The sequence below is a fragment of the Chaetodon auriga genome, chromosome 6 (genome assembly GCF_051107435.1).
Source record: "Chaetodon auriga isolate fChaAug3 chromosome 6, fChaAug3.hap1, whole genome shotgun sequence".
Classification (NCBI taxonomy): domain Eukaryota; kingdom Metazoa; phylum Chordata; class Actinopteri; order Chaetodontiformes; family Chaetodontidae; genus Chaetodon; species Chaetodon auriga.
This window is the reverse complement of record NC_135079.1, coordinates 11,978,211-11,995,041: the sequence shown is the minus strand read 5'-3', so window position 1 is coordinate 11,995,041 and position 16,831 is coordinate 11,978,211. Positions and strand designations below refer to the sequence as shown.

General features: G+C 43.4%; 3 protein-coding genes across 3 annotated transcripts in view; 1 reads left to right on the top strand and 2 right to left on the bottom strand.

The window, feature by feature from the left end:
* Window positions 1-3: 3 nt before the first annotated feature.
* On the bottom strand, window positions 4-1,403 carry gcnt3 (glucosaminyl (N-acetyl) transferase 3, mucin type). The gene has a single exon (XM_076733568.1). The coding sequence runs from the start codon at window positions 1,390-1,392 to the stop codon at window positions 124-126; it is 1,269 nt and encodes a 422-aa protein (XP_076589683.1). The 5' UTR covers window positions 1,393-1,403; the 3' UTR covers window positions 4-123.
* Window positions 1,404-1,964: 561 nt separating this feature from the next.
* On the bottom strand, window positions 1,965-14,365 carry LOC143322007 (uncharacterized). The gene is made up of 16 exons (XM_076732844.1): window positions 14,184-14,365; window positions 12,171-12,374; window positions 12,018-12,086; window positions 11,785-11,827; window positions 9,406-9,551; window positions 8,297-8,491; window positions 7,112-7,198; window positions 6,828-7,026; window positions 6,486-6,709; window positions 6,098-6,340; window positions 4,650-4,895; window positions 4,115-4,310; window positions 3,450-3,655; window positions 3,176-3,276; window positions 2,662-2,833; window positions 1,965-2,574 (listed from the first exon to the last, which is right to left on the bottom strand). Exons 1-16 carry the CDS (start codon window positions 14,359-14,361, stop codon window positions 2,192-2,194), a joined length of 2,892 nt encoding a protein of 963 aa, XP_076588959.1. The 5' UTR covers window positions 14,362-14,365; the 3' UTR covers window positions 1,965-2,191.
* A 17-nt stretch (window positions 14,366-14,382) lies between these two features.
* Window positions 14,383-16,831, top strand: part of otud7a (OTU deubiquitinase 7A) — a 38,850-nt gene continuing 36,401 nt past the window's right edge. Inside the window, exons 1-2 of the mRNA XM_076732845.1 lie at window positions 14,383-14,446; window positions 15,436-15,687. The gene's annotated coding sequence lies outside the window, so the exon portion shown is untranslated. The remainder of the gene's footprint in view (window positions 14,447-15,435; window positions 15,688-16,831) is intronic.

Here is a 16,831-nt window from a genome sequence, read left to right as displayed (position 1 = left end):
TAATTTAAAAAATAAAATAACAGGAGTGAAATTTCAGGTTGAACACCATTAAAAGCAGTTCCTGTTCAAAGAGCTGCCTGAATTTACACATCATATTTTACAGACTGGTGGATGCTGATCTGCTCACAGTAGGTTGTGACCTAAAGCTTTGAATCGCAGAACTGACTCCAGACACCTAATGGCAATATCATCAACCTCGGGATCGAACTTGTTGGCCATGAGGTGTTGTTGATTCAGGAGCCACTGGAGGTCACCAGACCCGTACACACACACTGCTCTTTTGTAAGCACCAGTGCAAGGATAGTACGGGGCTCCATTTTTCACATCTCCAGCTAAATAGCTCCACTTGACCGCACGAGCGAGGGCGAGCATGTCTGAGGTATCGTACTTGTTGTTGGCGGGCATTGATCCGGGAACAGAGGGCATCCTGTGCAGAGTGGCCCACAGGTGCTCATCGGGGCTGTACGTGTCCTTCTCCCACTCGATCAGTTTCTGAACCTCTCTGTCCTGCATCACGTGTTTCACAAAGGCTCTTGTGACCACAAAGTAAGCGTTTCCTGAGAACATGGGGCTGCTGATGGGCGGAGGACTTTTCTTCACATCTGTCCAGGTGATGGAGTCAGTGACATTGTAGTGATTCTGCCAACGGCCCTTCTTGTAGTCATTGGTGGTCTCTGACTCCATGGTGTTTCTCCCATTGAGGACCTTCAGTGTGCGAACAATCTCTCTGTTGGTTTTGATGGGAAAGTCTGCCCCGCAGGTGTTGAGCATGTACCTCCACTGGACAGGTGAGCTCAGCAGATCTTTCATGCAGTTCAAATCTGCCTGCACCCGAGACCAGGAGGCATATATCACTCTTTCTAACCGAGAGGCTACAAACACATTAGGAAGGCAGGACACAATCGCCTTCACAGCCCTCTTAAATTCTGTATTGGATTTCTGGTCCACATGCACACAGTAGATGTTCTGAGGAGAGTAAATAGCTCGGAGAAGCCGCTCAAACATCTCAATCTTCTCATGGATCACCATGGAGTAGGCAATGGGAAAATCTCTCTCCTCTTCACTGAGAGGGGCTGTAATGAATCCTCTCTTTTCAATGTAAGCTGGACAGTCTTTTGTCTCGTTGAGGTAGAAGTCCTCGGATAAAAAATTCTTTCTTTTCCTGGATGACAGAAGCTCTGCTAATTTGTTCCTCCTGCCCTCTGTGTCTCCGCTGACTATAGCCAAGCAGCCAGGCAGGTCAGCAGAGAACTGCTGTGGTATTCTGAGATCAGACACTGACAGCCGGTTAGAGCCACTTTCCCGGAGGACAAAATAGAGGAACGTACCGATGAAGATGAGAGAGAGGGTCCTCAGCAATATCTTGCCCCACAATATTCTTGCGAAAAGCATTTCCTTGCCTGAGCTGACTTCGACCAGTTGACCTTGTCTTCAGTGCAGGTTACAGTTTGACTAAACAGGGAGAGGCCGCAGTGCTTATTTTATTAGACAAACTGAATCAGCCCCTCGAGTAGGTGTGTCAAACTGAAGTATGGGAGAAATCTGGTCCCTCCTGCCTATTATTTCCTCGTGCATGACATTGTTGATGCCGTTATAACTGAGACAACAGGTTGAGCCTGTAAGACACCTGCATACAACAAAGGACGTGCTTGTAGTCTTTCACCGAGTTCTTGTGGTATGCATGATATTAGCATATGCTGTTTCTGTGGCTTACACAGACGCCTTGTGACCTTTTCTTTATGATGTAGTTAACTGTTTGAAAATTAGACCAGCAAATATTCTCAGGATATCAAAGTGCACTGCGGGCATCAAGTGGAAAAGATTTTATTTCATTTATATTTCTATTTACAACAAATCATGCAGATTTCAGTCATTAGACAAGATCATGTTACTGTTTAACAAATATCTATTTAATATCAAGTAAAAATATGTGGAATATACATACATATACACATATATATGTATTTTTTTCACTGTTTATTCTCAAATGCCTCATCTAAGAATGTGCATTATACAGATACAGGCACTTTGTAGAATAAAATAAACACCAGAACTCAAAAAGCAACATAGCCGAAGCAAAAACCCCAATATATTCTCGTCTAAACTCTAGTTGGAATTTGCCTGTCAGTCTGGATTTTGGGAGCAGCCACAATGCATTCCTCAGTTACTGTAAGCTCAGGTCTGGATGAATCTAAGATTGATTGAGACATGTACTCTCATCCACATCCTGGTCTGCATCTGCATCCTGCTCGTGGATGAAACTGTAGCGGCGATACACAGACCCGCCCCTGCTGGTGTACACCACATCCACCTCGTCCCCGCTGTCCGGCTCGGGCACGCCGTGGGGCATGCTGATGCTGGCGCTGCCACTCAGTCTCTCATAGCTCTGGCTCCAGCAAAACCTCTTCCTGGCATGGGTTTTGACCAAGGCAAACACAGCCAGAGCCAATCCCAGAGCAAGCAGCAGGACAATAGGCAAGGCAGCAGAGGTGTGCTTCAGCGCTCGAGATGACATATTCAGGTCTGTTCCCTGATCGCCTTCTGATTTGCGTTGGGGGGCCTCCACACACAGAGCTAGAACAACAAGAAAAAAAAAATGCCTTTAGTAGATGGTCATATCCAAACAATCCTATGCTGTTGTCAGATGCGAAGGGTCTCGACCTGAGCGGCTGTCACAAACACAGCAATCAGTGTCATTCCCTCCAGCCTGACAGCAGCGAGCACACCGGTTCTCCACAGCATGGAGGGCAGAATCCTGGTGACAGGTCAGACACTGGTCGGGTCTGGGGCCGGTGCAATGCCTACACGAGCTGTCACATGGCTCACAGGTTTCCTACAATGGTATAATCACATATTGTACTGGATAAATAACAGGAAAGCATGCCAGTCGCAGGAATTAGGCCAATCAGCAAGTTTGTATAGATGTGCTTTTTATTGGCATCTGTTGCAGTAAATACCTGTCTGCACTTGTCTGTGTTGGTACAAAACAACAACAAAAAAACTTAATTCCCTATCTTAAGTATTTCCTTACAGCATCAAATATTCATGGAAAGCTTTCTATCAATGTTATTCAATTCAGCCTTTAACACTCACTTAATTATGATAAACAGGCCTGGCTACATAACTCAATAAGTCAACTGTCTCACAGTGCTACATGACTTAAATAGGTGCACACCTCAACTGAAAAGTATCGCCCCTCCTCACAACGCGGATAGCAGACTTTGTTCTTTAGAGTGCTTCCCCAGTCACATGTCACACAGCCCTGAGGCGAGGAATCTGCAAACACACATACATACATACACAACCTGACTCCTCATAGAAGAAGTCTAATATTGACACATTGGAAAGGCATACATAGGTGGGTAAATGGTGCATGTTCAGCTGTCAACACAAGCAATAATGACTGAGAAACAATTATAACCGAGATGTTACAGCTCCTTAATCTGTACCTGTGCAGGTCTGACAACTGGTGTGGCACTGTTTACAGATGTCACTGAGCTGATAGAAGCGGTGTGGGCAGCGCTCAACACACAGCTTGGTGCCTTGCAGCTCCAGAAGAGGAGGTGAACAGGCCCTGCAGGACTCCGGTCCTGGTCCTGCACACAGCTCACAGGACTGGTCACATTTCTCACAGTGGGAGCCCTCTCTGTAATAACTGAAGAAAGGCATGAATTCATCAATATTCAGAGTCGGATGCGTGTTGATTTTTGATTCTTGGACACATAATTTAAGGTTGACAAGGAAGTTTAAAGATAAAAATGGTAATTGTTGGTCAAAATTAATAATTAAGAAAAAGGTCATCACCAAAATCTGAACTGTGTGCTGAACCCACAACCATTGTTGCAGAGATAATAACTTGTAATATTTATATATTAATCACAATTAATTAACAAAATGTGTCATCACAGATGCAACTGACAATAAAAGTTTTCAGAGGAAGCTGCTTTAGAAATTCCACAGAAATACAAACACACTGACTCACATTATGCTCTGTGTTTTTTTTTTTTTGCATCAGTGGATGAAAGGTGGGGAGGAGAGTGAACAGTAAATTGAAATGTCACGCTGTAATACAAAGTAAACATTTTCCAGACAATGATCGGCTTTGCCTTTATACCCTTTGGGACAGTGCGTGACACAGAGCTGAAGGAGGCGCAGGTGTCCAGGAGAACAAGTGAGGCAGTCTCTGGGCGATGCTCCGGTGCAGGCGGAACAGGCGTGGTCACAAGGCAAACAGAACCCCAGCTCTGTTCCGTCAGCCTCCTGCCTTGTGTCGTACGTACCCGCCGGACACTCGCTCACACAAGTGCTGTCTGGAAAATGCCACACAGAGGAAAAGTGCGAAAAGTCACGCGCTCTGTGAAAATACTACGACAATAACCTTATAGTTCAGCTTCTGAAGTGGCAGCTGTTTGGTGGTAGCTTTGCAGCAGAGAGGCTGTTCTCCACTGACGTTACCAAAAACACCCCTTCACTCCAGAACATTCCTATCATAAAAGTCATCAAGATTAAAAATAAGACCCTGGAGAGTTGATATGATTGCAGTTTTACATTATATGGTTGCATAATAAAAGCTTCTCGGCTGATTTTTGTTCATTTTACGCCCTGAGCCTCTCCGGTGTATGCGCTTGATCATGGTGGAAAATGCTCACTGTGGAGGTATTTGGGGACGGCACAGGTCTGGCACTGATCGTTGCCCGGTCCCTCACAGGAGTAACAGTGCCGGTGGCAACCCATGCAGGTGAACTGGTCGTCGTGTAGGTAGGTCCTCGGTGGGCAGTCTGTGTCACCTGTCACACCACACAACAGTGTGTTTGGGTCCAGCACGAGTCCCTTCTCGCACTGCGTGCACTGGTTTGCGTCTGGCCCGGAGCAGCTCATGCATGTCTGGTGACATTCTACACATGGTCAAACATATCAGACAGCGTCAATGTTAAATCATGACATTTAGAAAAGTGGTTGTGATTACCAACAAGTTTAAATGATTATTATTTCAAATAAATACTGTATTTCATTGTCATTAAGCAGTACAGGCAATACGTGACAGTGATGCTGTTGTTGTCTCATCACTACTTTCATTACCTGTATGTTCAACGACTGATTTTTCTGATCTACCAGTCATATTAAACCTTCATAAGCCAAAGCACAATCTTCCTGTCGTGCTGGATTTCAATTGGCAGGCAAAACTGGCAGGCAAAATCTCAACATGGCCCTCTTTATGATTTATCACTTCCAATACGGTTTGTGCCATGACATTCCTCCTTCTATTATTTTATTGGATTAATCATCTGCAACTTTCCATGTTAACACAGTCCAGGGTCTGAATTGCGGCAACAATCTCCAATCCTGACGGCAACGTTTTCGTTTTTGGCTATGTTTATTGTCTTATGAGCCACAGAAACCAACAGGTGATACACAGAGCATGTTAAATAAAGTTTCCATAGGTGAGATGCCCCTGTACATGAACGATGGAACCTGATTAAAACTTTGAAAAATGACGGTGCCAGATACAACCTGATTCCAAATAGGCTGGGATGCTGTGAACAAAGTTAACTGCATTTGCCATCAACAGTTTTATGAAGTGCTCCCACGCCCATATAATAATATCTTTTATATGATCATGTGTGTCACACAGTGGTGAACTTCGCCCCATCTCCCAAACCAAACATGATACTATGACTTGTAAAAAAATGGACAGGTTTACCTGTGGAAAGTTCCAAACAGGTGTTTTTGGAGTATTCCATGACTTTCCCAGTCTTTAGTTGCTCCTGTCTAAATGTTTTTGAAATGTGTTGCTGCATCAAATTCAGAATAAGCAAATATTTACACAAATCAATGAAGTCTATGAGGTGAAACATTAAATATATTGTCTTTGTGCTGTTTTCAATTGAGTGTATGTCAAAAAGGATGAGCCATTCTGTTTTATTTATGTTTTATACAGCATCCCAGCATGTTACTTGCTGGCTGTAACGACTAAATTTCCCTGGGAAATTTAGTCGTTACAGCCGTTCTATTGCTGGATGAATAAAGTCTTATCTTATCTATAGTCAGTGCTGCTTAAAAATCAAACCAAGTCATATTTACTTATTGAGAAGCTCACCTTGACACTCCATAGCTTCATCTTCATAGTAGGTACCGGTGGGGCAGTCTTTGGAGCATGTACCCTTATAGAGTTTGGGGCTAAATGTCGAGCAGGTCTCACAGTCATCTGACAGGGGCCCTGAACAGCTGCCACAGGTAGGGTGGCACTGACCACAGCGGCCCTCCTCCATGTCCTCATAATAGCCCATGGGACAACTAGCCTTACACACACCGTTCAGCATAAGGTAGAGGAAACTGCATTCTGAAACGACGTAGACAGAAGTTGGTAAAGCTGTAACAGGAGATTTAAGGATGTGATACAACATCTTACAATTCCTTTTAAAATGTCATCCACTTGGAATAGTTTTCCTCTTCAAGCTCCGCTGCCCACGCAGCTAATAACTCACTGAAACAGGTCCTGTCATCTGAGCAAACGTCACAGTGGAGGGGGCAGCGTCTGCAGGTACCATCATCTGCAGGGTATGTCCGCAGTGAACAGTTGAGTCTACATGAACCACTCTCTAGATAGTGGCCATCAGCACAGGACAGACACTGGGACTTGATGCCATCACATGTCAGACAGGAGCTATCACAGGCTTCACATGACCCCTCTGTTGTCTCAAAGAAACCTCTGAAATTAGTCAGGAGATTTGTTAAGGCATAAAGATGTTAATACAGTAAACAAGAACCCATCGTCATTCCAAAGGGTTTGTCATCTTTCTACGGCTCAGCTAATTAAATTTGCTTACTCTGGGCAATTCGACCAGCACCGCCCCTCGTGGAGAAAAAGCTTATAGCTGCTTTTGGAACAGCTGATACAGTTATCACTGGTGTCCACGCAGGCCTCACAGTTTGGGGAGCAGTTCTCACACATCTGAGTGGCAGAGTTTGCATAGGAGCCGGATGGACACTGCATTACACAAGAACTCTCCTGGTCCAGGAAATATCCTGTGACACAAAATGCACGCTCAATGCACAATGAGAACTGAGCTGATGTTTCATTGCCATCGCTGAAGAAGGTAAATAATTGTACCTTTAAAACAAGAAGAACAATCCAGTCCTTGAGGCCCAAAGCAGGTCTTACAGGATGCATCACATGCGTGACATTCACCATATTTCCCTGAAATTAAAACAATCAGAACAGAGTAACATTACCTCAGAGAACAGATCATTTAACCGAACACAAAGACAGTTAACAAATACTGTTAAACCTGAAAGTTTAGACTTTCCTGTTCCACCTCTCTTCACCACTGGAAGGCAAGCATAATAAGCTGTAAATAAAAGATGGGGCGTGATGAATAATATGATGTTGGCACTGATTGCTCACCACTGACAGAGAACAGTGCAGGTCGTATTATGTTGCCGGTGCGTTGGTGTGTATGAAACCTGCCCCATATTACTGGCTATTGTGGGAACATACAAAGTTGCTGGCATCTCTTGGATTCAAACCTGTATGTGGTTAATGCTACTGTTACTGACAAATCAAATACAATGCATGGCAAATGTAAAACTCAATTCAACCCACTGCTTTGAGGTTACAAAATCAACGACGGGCATCAGTATGTAATTTAGACAATTACCTGGCAAATGACAAGTGCACCTGACAATCAACAGCAGACTGATCCACACAAAGATATAAATATTCAAACCAATGAGGCAGAAATGTAAGTGATCGACCTTATAACCCTGTATAGTTGACAACAATGGAGTACTGTATTCCAATGGTGTTGACACAAAAGGGGAAACAGGTGAAGAGCCCTGTGCTTGAGGCAGAGGAGCCTTTTGAAATTGCTCCACTAAAATGGCTCTCGAATGAAAAGTGATACATGTGCAGTACATGTGCAGCAGGGTGACAGTGAGCAGGAGACCGTCCTTCAACCTAGAGGTCCTTCAGCACGGTTCAATCCCCCGTCTCAGCGACAAGCTTCCACTGTGCTAAAGTGTCCTTGAGTAAGACACTGAGTCCCTCTGAATTCCAGGGACACTGTAGTGACCTCTGTTTTGACCTCAAATAGGAGAAAAGCAATTATTTCAATCAGGGACTCAAGTCAAGTATTGTGTTATTCAGTATAATCTCTGACTCCACTGTCACCTGATACTCATGTGCCATTCAGGACTCACAAGCCTGTAAAGTTACTCTTCCCTAGAAAGAAAAGTTGAGCAAAATGACAAAGATTAACAACCAAACATTAGGGCTCAACACGATTGTCGCTCTTACCGTCATAGTACTGTCCCAATGGGCAGTTAACCAGAGGGCACTGCCCATGTACAGGAGGGTTCCCACCAAGACAAAGGTCACAGTCTGTTGAATGAGGCCCATGGCATGTCTGGCATGAGCTGTAGCAAGGCTGACAGCGCCACCCGCTGGAGTCACTGAATGTTTGCTGTGGGCACAGTTTAATACACTCACCTCCTAACAGGGCAGAGGAGCACAGAGAAAATGTGATGATCAGTACAACACTTCATCCATATTAGCAAATGGCGGTTTTTAAAACCCTGCAGTGACAGTACAGTAGATTATATCTATTAACGACCTTGCTATCTTTTTTAACCAGTATTTATTTAGGGAAGTTTCACTGAAAGCCAGGTTATCTTTTGCAGTAACGTCCTGATCACAATCTGTTACTAAGACATAAATCATTTAAGAGCACAACATTAAAAAGTCATTTCCAAAACACAATGTTTAGCGCATGCAATCAGTTTTTTTCAAGTGGCTCTGATGTCGCCTCAGAAAAGACCTGCTCATATCTTCATTTTGTCCGAAACTCCTCTGTCGGCTCTTCTGGGATCTCTTCCTCTCCAAATTCAATCTAACTGTCCAGGCACAAAACAGTGACCTAGATATTTTGAAATAGGACCTTGTGGTTGAAGACAAGAGAATAAGCTGATTGTTCATGATAGCTCCTGTCTGACATAATGTACAATCACATGCCAATGAAATGTGTGCCTGGACATGTTAAAATAATATTGATAGCGTTCTTGCTAATCTCACTTTTAACAGCTACAGGTTTTATTCACAATCTCAAAGCTTTTACAGAAGATGCCCACAGAGAAGACAACCTAACACCACTCACCTCGTTTGCATAAACCATATATTTGCATATCTCATGTTACAGATTTGCTGACGTGTATGTCATTTGCAACACAAATGAAGACTCAGAGTGGCATCGTAAGTCTTCAACGAGAATGATTGATTACTCTAACACAGTGATTTAAGAATATATTTAACACAAACTCTTCTGTATCAGACGAAAGGCTCATGAGTCGTTTAGCATACTGCTAGTAAGCAAAATATGTACAGAAATGATAATTCTTTGTTACTGGTACCATTGAGGAAGTAACCAGGCTGGCAGGCAAGGCAGTGTTTGTTACTCCTGCAATCTGTGCATGGTGCTGGACAGGACAGACACACACCCCTGCCCCAGTCCTCATAGGTGCTCTGGGGGCAATGCCTGCGACACTGGTGTCTGAAACTGAAATAAAAGGTTAATTCAAAACTAAAATCAAATACCATTCAAAGTATCAAAACTAGGCTTGGTCTATGTGCGTGAAATCAATCAAGAAAACAGGTTGACAAAACTGGCTGTTACCACAGCTGCCACAGATAAGGAGTGGCTCTTTTTTCTAAAGCAAACATGCAGAACAAAGCTATTGAAATATCAAAGATGAAAACTATTGGGATTTAATGGCAACTTTCAAACTTCTACAATGAATGGAGAATGATGCTGCAGGCGGCCTTTGCCCACATGGATGAGTCTGAGGCTTGCTGAACTGAAACCAGAGAAAATACAAAACAAACCACATGCAAGAGGCAATCTAAACACGCACTGTGTCAGTCCACAGCACACCTGCAGCTGCATTGACTTCAATACAGTCCTCAGACAAAAGGTGCACTCCATCAAACATCAATAAGGATGGCAAACAGAGACAAAAACATCATGTAGGCTGCTTTTCTTCACACTTATCGTGGTTCTATTCTCTTCTCAAGGCAGAAAGTTAATTGGTGTTTTATTTGTAGCCCAGAGGCAAGGGGAGATTTCTGTCATTAACCTGTCCTATCAGTCCGTCGGGGCTTATCTGAGCTATTAAACATGAGATGGCTGTCCTAAAAAAAATCCGGCCTAAAGGAGATGAGTTATTGAGTTGCAAAGATGTCACACATAGAACATTAAGGCAAGAATGGCTCCTACTTCACAGACTTACCCCTCTAGATGAAAACAAGTTAAACCGCAATAAACCACTAGCTTATATAGCACAACATCCCCTGCTGCCTCTTCTGCTACCTCCCTGCATGAGAGAACCTGACCACTGACAGCCCAAGCTGCACTTCCTACTGCGTTGCCGTGGATTTGGTGCTAAGATGCGGTGGTTGTTTGAAAAGGAACAGCTGGAGGCGCCACACTGCATCCATCAACTCACTCACAATAGCAGCTGGTGCAGACCAGGCCCTGTCTCTGGCCTGGAAACAGTACACAACTTAAGAATCAGTGGGATGTTTAAGAATCCTTCTGTGCAAATATTAGACTATCCATTCCAGGAGAGAGCATCAGAATTTCCAAAGCAACTTTTGTTTAGAGCTGTTTCTTTGAATTAGTTAAGAAAATGTGAAAACATGCTGCAAATAGTCCCTAAAGTTAGGAGAGCTGAATAAACAATATAAATATTAAGAGTGAATCACAGCATTTTTGTTTTTTGGTTCCGCTGCGCTCAGTTCCTTAGAGAGTGAGGTAAATGTCAATAAATACCAAGCATCCATCATGCTGTGACTCTTTTCAATACTCTGCAAGGCCTATTCACAGTTACGCCAAAGGTGTCTAACTTTAACATTTTTCATTACTAGCAAAATCTCAGCTGTGGAATTTCTTTAAGTGCTGGAAACTGTCACAGTCTATCACAGTGAGCATATTCCTGCAGTTCATGATCACCCTGTGCTCTACTGGGTTTCTTTTATTGGTATTTGCTTCACATAGTAGATGTAATAAGTGCTGCAGCCACAGAAATTACTGAGATGACCTGTCATTCTAAATCTCTAAAACCATTACTATTAAAGTAAAAGTTACACAAGTAGATTCACAGAAGAGGGCTGAGTATCTCAATGCACCTATGCAACAGCAGCAAAGGGAGATGAGTGCAGTGAAGCGGTGGATTTTCCTTCAACCTTCCTCTGCTGTGATTCACACGAGCAGTCAGTTAAGTCAAGATGGTGCACCCTATATAATCACACCTGCTACTGGCTACGCTTTCCACTTTTACTCTCTATCTATCTTTTTTCTCTCTTCTCTTCGCTGTCTCACACAACATAAAAACACACTCTGTTAAGTATCTCTGTGAAGCAGACCACTCTTTAGTGGCTCAGGCTCAGGTAACAGTGTATGACACAGAATGGGAGGTAACCTGACACAATACCTGGAGGCCTAAACTCGGGGGAAAAGTACACAATTGGAGGTCTGTTCTAGCTCTATAACCTGTGTTACACACAGGGTGCAAGCCATAGACTGGTGTAAACAGAAATCCAGGTGAAATGAAGTTAATAATACAATTAATCAAGGATATAATAGATGAATCTATCTAAAATAACTGTTTGGTACAGCCTCAGTATTAAATGTTAAAATAATACCTGAGAATGCATTTAATTTAGTATCAGAGGACACATAAAGCCAGAAGAGTCCACAAAAAATAACAATAAAATGAGAAAAAAAAACTCACAGGAAGTAACCTTCAACACAGCTGTTGCAGATCTCAGGGTCCTCTGTGTACAAATGAGAAAAGGTGATTAATTAGAATTCATGCGGAGGAGCAAACTCATGCAGTAATGGCTAAATTTATATTGTGGTGCACTGTGCGCCATTATCTCCAGTATTTTAATATACATTACAGATCCACCTCGCATTGGGGGAAGGAAGAGTACGGTGCTGATATATCAAGAATGTGTGACTTACCTGTGGAACATGTTTTGCATCCCATCTCACAGTCAATGCACTCTCCTGTATCAGGGTCCTGCATCTGCCCTGAAACACAGAGACCAATCATAACAAGCCTGAATGTCTTTCTCTGAAGCTACAGCCAACTCAGAGGCTCTGCTTTACATTTACCTATGTCACAGGATGCCGTTTGGCAGACCCCATTCTGGAGTTTGTAGTGTTCCCGACATTTGGCACATATGTTGCCATCTGTGCAGAGTTCACAATTGGCTATGCAGGGCAGGCAGGCATAGTGACCCCTGTCAGGATAGAGTCCCCGTGGGCAGTGTGTCCGACAGCGACCTTGGTGGAGGAAACGTTCCTGTCCATCTTCATCTGAGGAGGAAGAGGAGGAGGAGGAGGAGGACACAGAGAACTCTTTAACATAAAGCCTACTCTATTTTCTCCTTTTGATGAAGATGCTATTAGCCATATGGAACTCCTGCCAGGAAATGCCTTTTCAAAAAATCTGGACTCTCCTGAAAGTGAAAATCAATGAGCTTCTCTCAATAAATACAGAAGTAGAGCCAAATGGGCCTGACGATTACATGGGATGAAGGAAAGATGAAAGGACATGCTGCCAACTGTGTGAAAGTTCAGTGCCTTCAGCAAATTACAGCATTAATGCACATTGCAGAAATCATAAATGGTTGACTGAGAGGAGAAAGATGTCATGTGGCCTAACAAGTGAACCAGTGGCAATTACTAGGAAATTAAGGATTACTATATTTCATTATGAATGCATTATTAACAAAAACAGAAAATAGTGGCAAAACAAATGGATGTTAAAGCCATGACAATGTCATGAACTGATTGCTGCATGCAGACTGTAGGCCTGAAATTAACAGATGACAGTGTGAGATCACTTCCTGACTGATGATGCCCTGACTTATGTAAACAAGGGCAATCGGAGGCAGATGAGAGATCAGAGCTGTGGGCAGAGACACAGTCTTGTGTTGGACCTAATGATTAATACTCCGCCACCTGCCACTAGCCTAGCTGTGGCACCTGAGGCATCTCTGGAAGCAGCTGAGTTACAGCATTGTCTCATCTGCTCAGTGCTGCACAGAAGACGTGTGAGACAGGGAGGAGAGGGGCAACAAGCTGCTGCCGCTGCCTTTCTAACCCTTCCACTTCCCTCAACCGAGCCAGCACCGAGCATGAAGAATGGGGTAGAGACTTTTGGCTTTTGATGTTCTTTTGCGAACGAACATCACACAGATATACTCACAGGGATCAAATGCCAGCTACTGAATACTACTAAAGTCCACGCAGCCAAAATCATCTGCAGCAATGTACATTAAAATACAGTCAGTAAAAACAAATGCATGATTGCAGCGATGTCAAATGCATGTATTCACAGAAAGGTGTGTGTGTGTGTGTGTGTGTGTGTGTGTGTGTGTGTGTGTGTGAGGGAAAGAGAGAATTGAATTGCAGGTTTTTGCAGGTTAAGCCCAGTGAACTGCAACAGTAACCCTTCTAGCCCAAGGGGATATTTTTTTCCTTTCCCTCTGATTAACAAAGGCCCTATTCTAACTTGATCAGATTACACTGCGAAAACTCGAGAGCAAAATGATCACACCTTCATTTCTTTCTCCATTTCAAAGGTGCCTGTGTCACAGAAAAATCAACATGCTCTACAGCCAATATGTGACTGTTCAACAAGAGTAAATGGTAAACCAGAGCTGAATGCTCCTCCTCTAATACATAAGCCCTTAGACAACTTTGCTTTGGTGACCACTGAATAGTGCTGCTTTGAAAAACAAAAAAAGAAAAAACCCACCTCACTGGATTAATTAGTCTGTGACATGGCTTTGTTTTAATCAGACATCTGTTGGGCCAATGGCAAGCAATTTAGTGCACATATTGTCACATCTCATACATAAATTATGCAAGATGCAGACATGTGAAATATGTCATATGGTAGCAAAAATATTGTCTAACTTGGATGAAGCCTTTCTTTAGGTGGGGATGATATATTTGTTGTCCTTGCAGAAACTAGGCTGTACAAAACATTACTTTTAACCCCCTGAAGTGTACCGTGTTATGACGAAAATGATACCTTTGACACATATAATTCGCTTTTTTTCCCCACACATGATCTTAGGCTGTGCTTTAAGTACAGGTACAGGAAATTTTACTCACCAACTCCACAAGTAGTGCATTCAAACAGCTCATGTCCATCGCACTCAGAGCAGGTGGGATGACAGAGGACACACTGGTTCTTCAGCAGAAACTGTCCACTCGGACAAGGCGGCGAGGGTTTGCATCCAATATCTCCGACACCGTAGACAAAGATCAAAAACGCGGCGAAGGACCTCATGGCTGCGCCCGAAGACTTTCACTGGAAGTGAGAAAAACAGCAAACAGTCAGGACTGTCTCCAAAGACGCAGTGTCCGTGCAGCAGGTACGCTGGCAGATCGATATGGGGCTCTGTGAACACCAGCCCAGAGATAACTTGCTGGATCAGTTCGTTCATGTGTAACACACTGGACAATGAGCGTGTACTGCGGTCAGCAGTCAGTAAATGATCCTGGGTGGAAAAAAGAACAACCCAGTTTCTGTGTCACGATAGATAGATAGATAGATAGATAGATAGATAGATAGATATAACCTAAATAAATCACACCATACGTAATTTCCCTAAAATGTGTTACTGGAATTGATTGTCTGCCTGTTTGCAAATCTTTCCTTGCCAATGTTTATCTGACTGATGAAAAACTGCGGAGTTCCGGTTCCGATAACACCTGGCAAACCAAAATACCAGCTTAAAGCACACCTGTGACCACAATTTTTGTCTACAGCTGTAACTAGCACAACGTTATAGCATATATCAGCCAAATATTAGAAGTTTTAAACCGGAATATTTTGGTCAGATTTATTTAAATTAGCAATAAAATGGGTCCACTGTCAGGTATATTTGTACCTCAGATTCATACGCCACCGGTGTCAGCGTTCACTCAACAGTTACATCTGAAGTTAAGCTAACGCGAAGTTTGTTTACGTTATTCTAGACGTTATACAGGTAACGTTATTGGGCGTCTACTGGTTTACAGATTATGTGATGTGTTTTTGAGGCTAAGGGGAAAACTTTAACCTTAAAGAAAGAAAAAAATACAACATACACAGGCTACAGGCTAATTTTACTTGTTTTATCGGCTACTTTTGTGCGGACTATATTACCTGTCGGAAGTATCATGTTTAATTGCTATTAGCTTAAATTTGGTCAGTTTTAACATTCTTACCGTTCATTGTAGTTTAAAGCTCAGATACAGTCAACAGAAGCCTTTGTTTATTTTCATAATTTATAAATATGGTCGTTTTTATGAAATGTTAAGCCACTGGAAGCCACGCATATCTCCTAAAATCAAGTTGAACTGATTTGTTTTTGTGAAGGCACAGCGGCCTCTCGCGGCTCCTTCCTGGATGTGTATCCGAGCGCGTGTGCCAAATGTCTCCACCGGCTGACGTCACGCGGCAGCGGCCGTCGGAGGAGGCGTGGCTTTGTTCTGCTGCAGCGGAGAAATATGACATGGGGATGAGCGAGGGAGAGAGGGAGAGAGTGAGACACCCTGACAGGAATTAGCGGTTCGTCAGAGGTCTGGACTGAAAACCTGAGGATGGGGAGTAATGACTGAAAACAGAACGGTAAGAGACAGACATGTCTTCATTTTTTGTCTCCCCCACACACAGCGCGGCTGGCCGATTGATGGCTCATTTGATAGTGAACACAATAGGCTACCACTGCAGACAGGTGCACCTGCCTTTATGCGAGTACGTGCCTCGTTGCATTCAACTTCAGGTTCCGTACGAATACCTTTGATTTTAGGTCGAAGGCAAATACATCGAGGCCACAAATCTCATCGACGGTTTGGGATGAGACGTCGGACGGAGTCTCAGAGTTAAATGCTGTAAACATGGATGTGCTCTTCATTCTGTATGCTTAGTCACAGACCTTTGTGATGTAGGATCATACAGTAGCAATGTAATATACATCTGAGACAGCTGGGCATATTTTGTGATGGTACAAAACACAAATAGCCTATTAGCTTATTGAGGCTATAAAGGCTTGAAGGCTGTCCTTTTTACAGACATGGAATATTAATCATCACAGTGTATTTTGGGCCAGATGGCATAACATGTAGACTGGGATGAAACGCACAACAGCTGTATGTTTCACATAGTAAAGCACAGGAGTTTCACTTTTGGCTCTCTGTTCATCTTGAAATATACGAAGCCTTACAATAACTGCGATCACCACAGCCTGGTTTAATTCTGGTGCCCACATACAGTACGTTTCTTTTATTGTTGGCCTGCTTCACAATATCTATCAACAACGCCTGCCTGTAAAGACAGTGAGGCTACTAATTCATTGCTATGGTATTTTTAAAACCATATTCACATCCCCTGACAAAGACCTACATACTAAAACCCTTAATCTATCATTAATATCAGATTATATTTGAGCTGGGTACAACACCAGACAAATAAACTCTGCCTCGGTTTCCTCCTGGTCCTCTGGAAGATGCTGATTCGCATCAAATCAACTTGTTTGCTGCCTTACCTTTACAACTTATTCAGCAGTCTATTAACCCCGTCTTAATGCTTTACTTGGGCTTGGGAGACGGGCAGTTGACAGGAGTCGAGTCTGATTTGGAGACAGCTTGAGTAGACGGGGCAGAGATACAAAGCAGGGCCCGTGGCTGCCAGGCCAAGCCAGGCCATGCCAGCTCCACAGAGGGCTTCAGTGCAGCAGGGCACTGGGGAGAGGGCGCTTGGCACCTGATCAGTT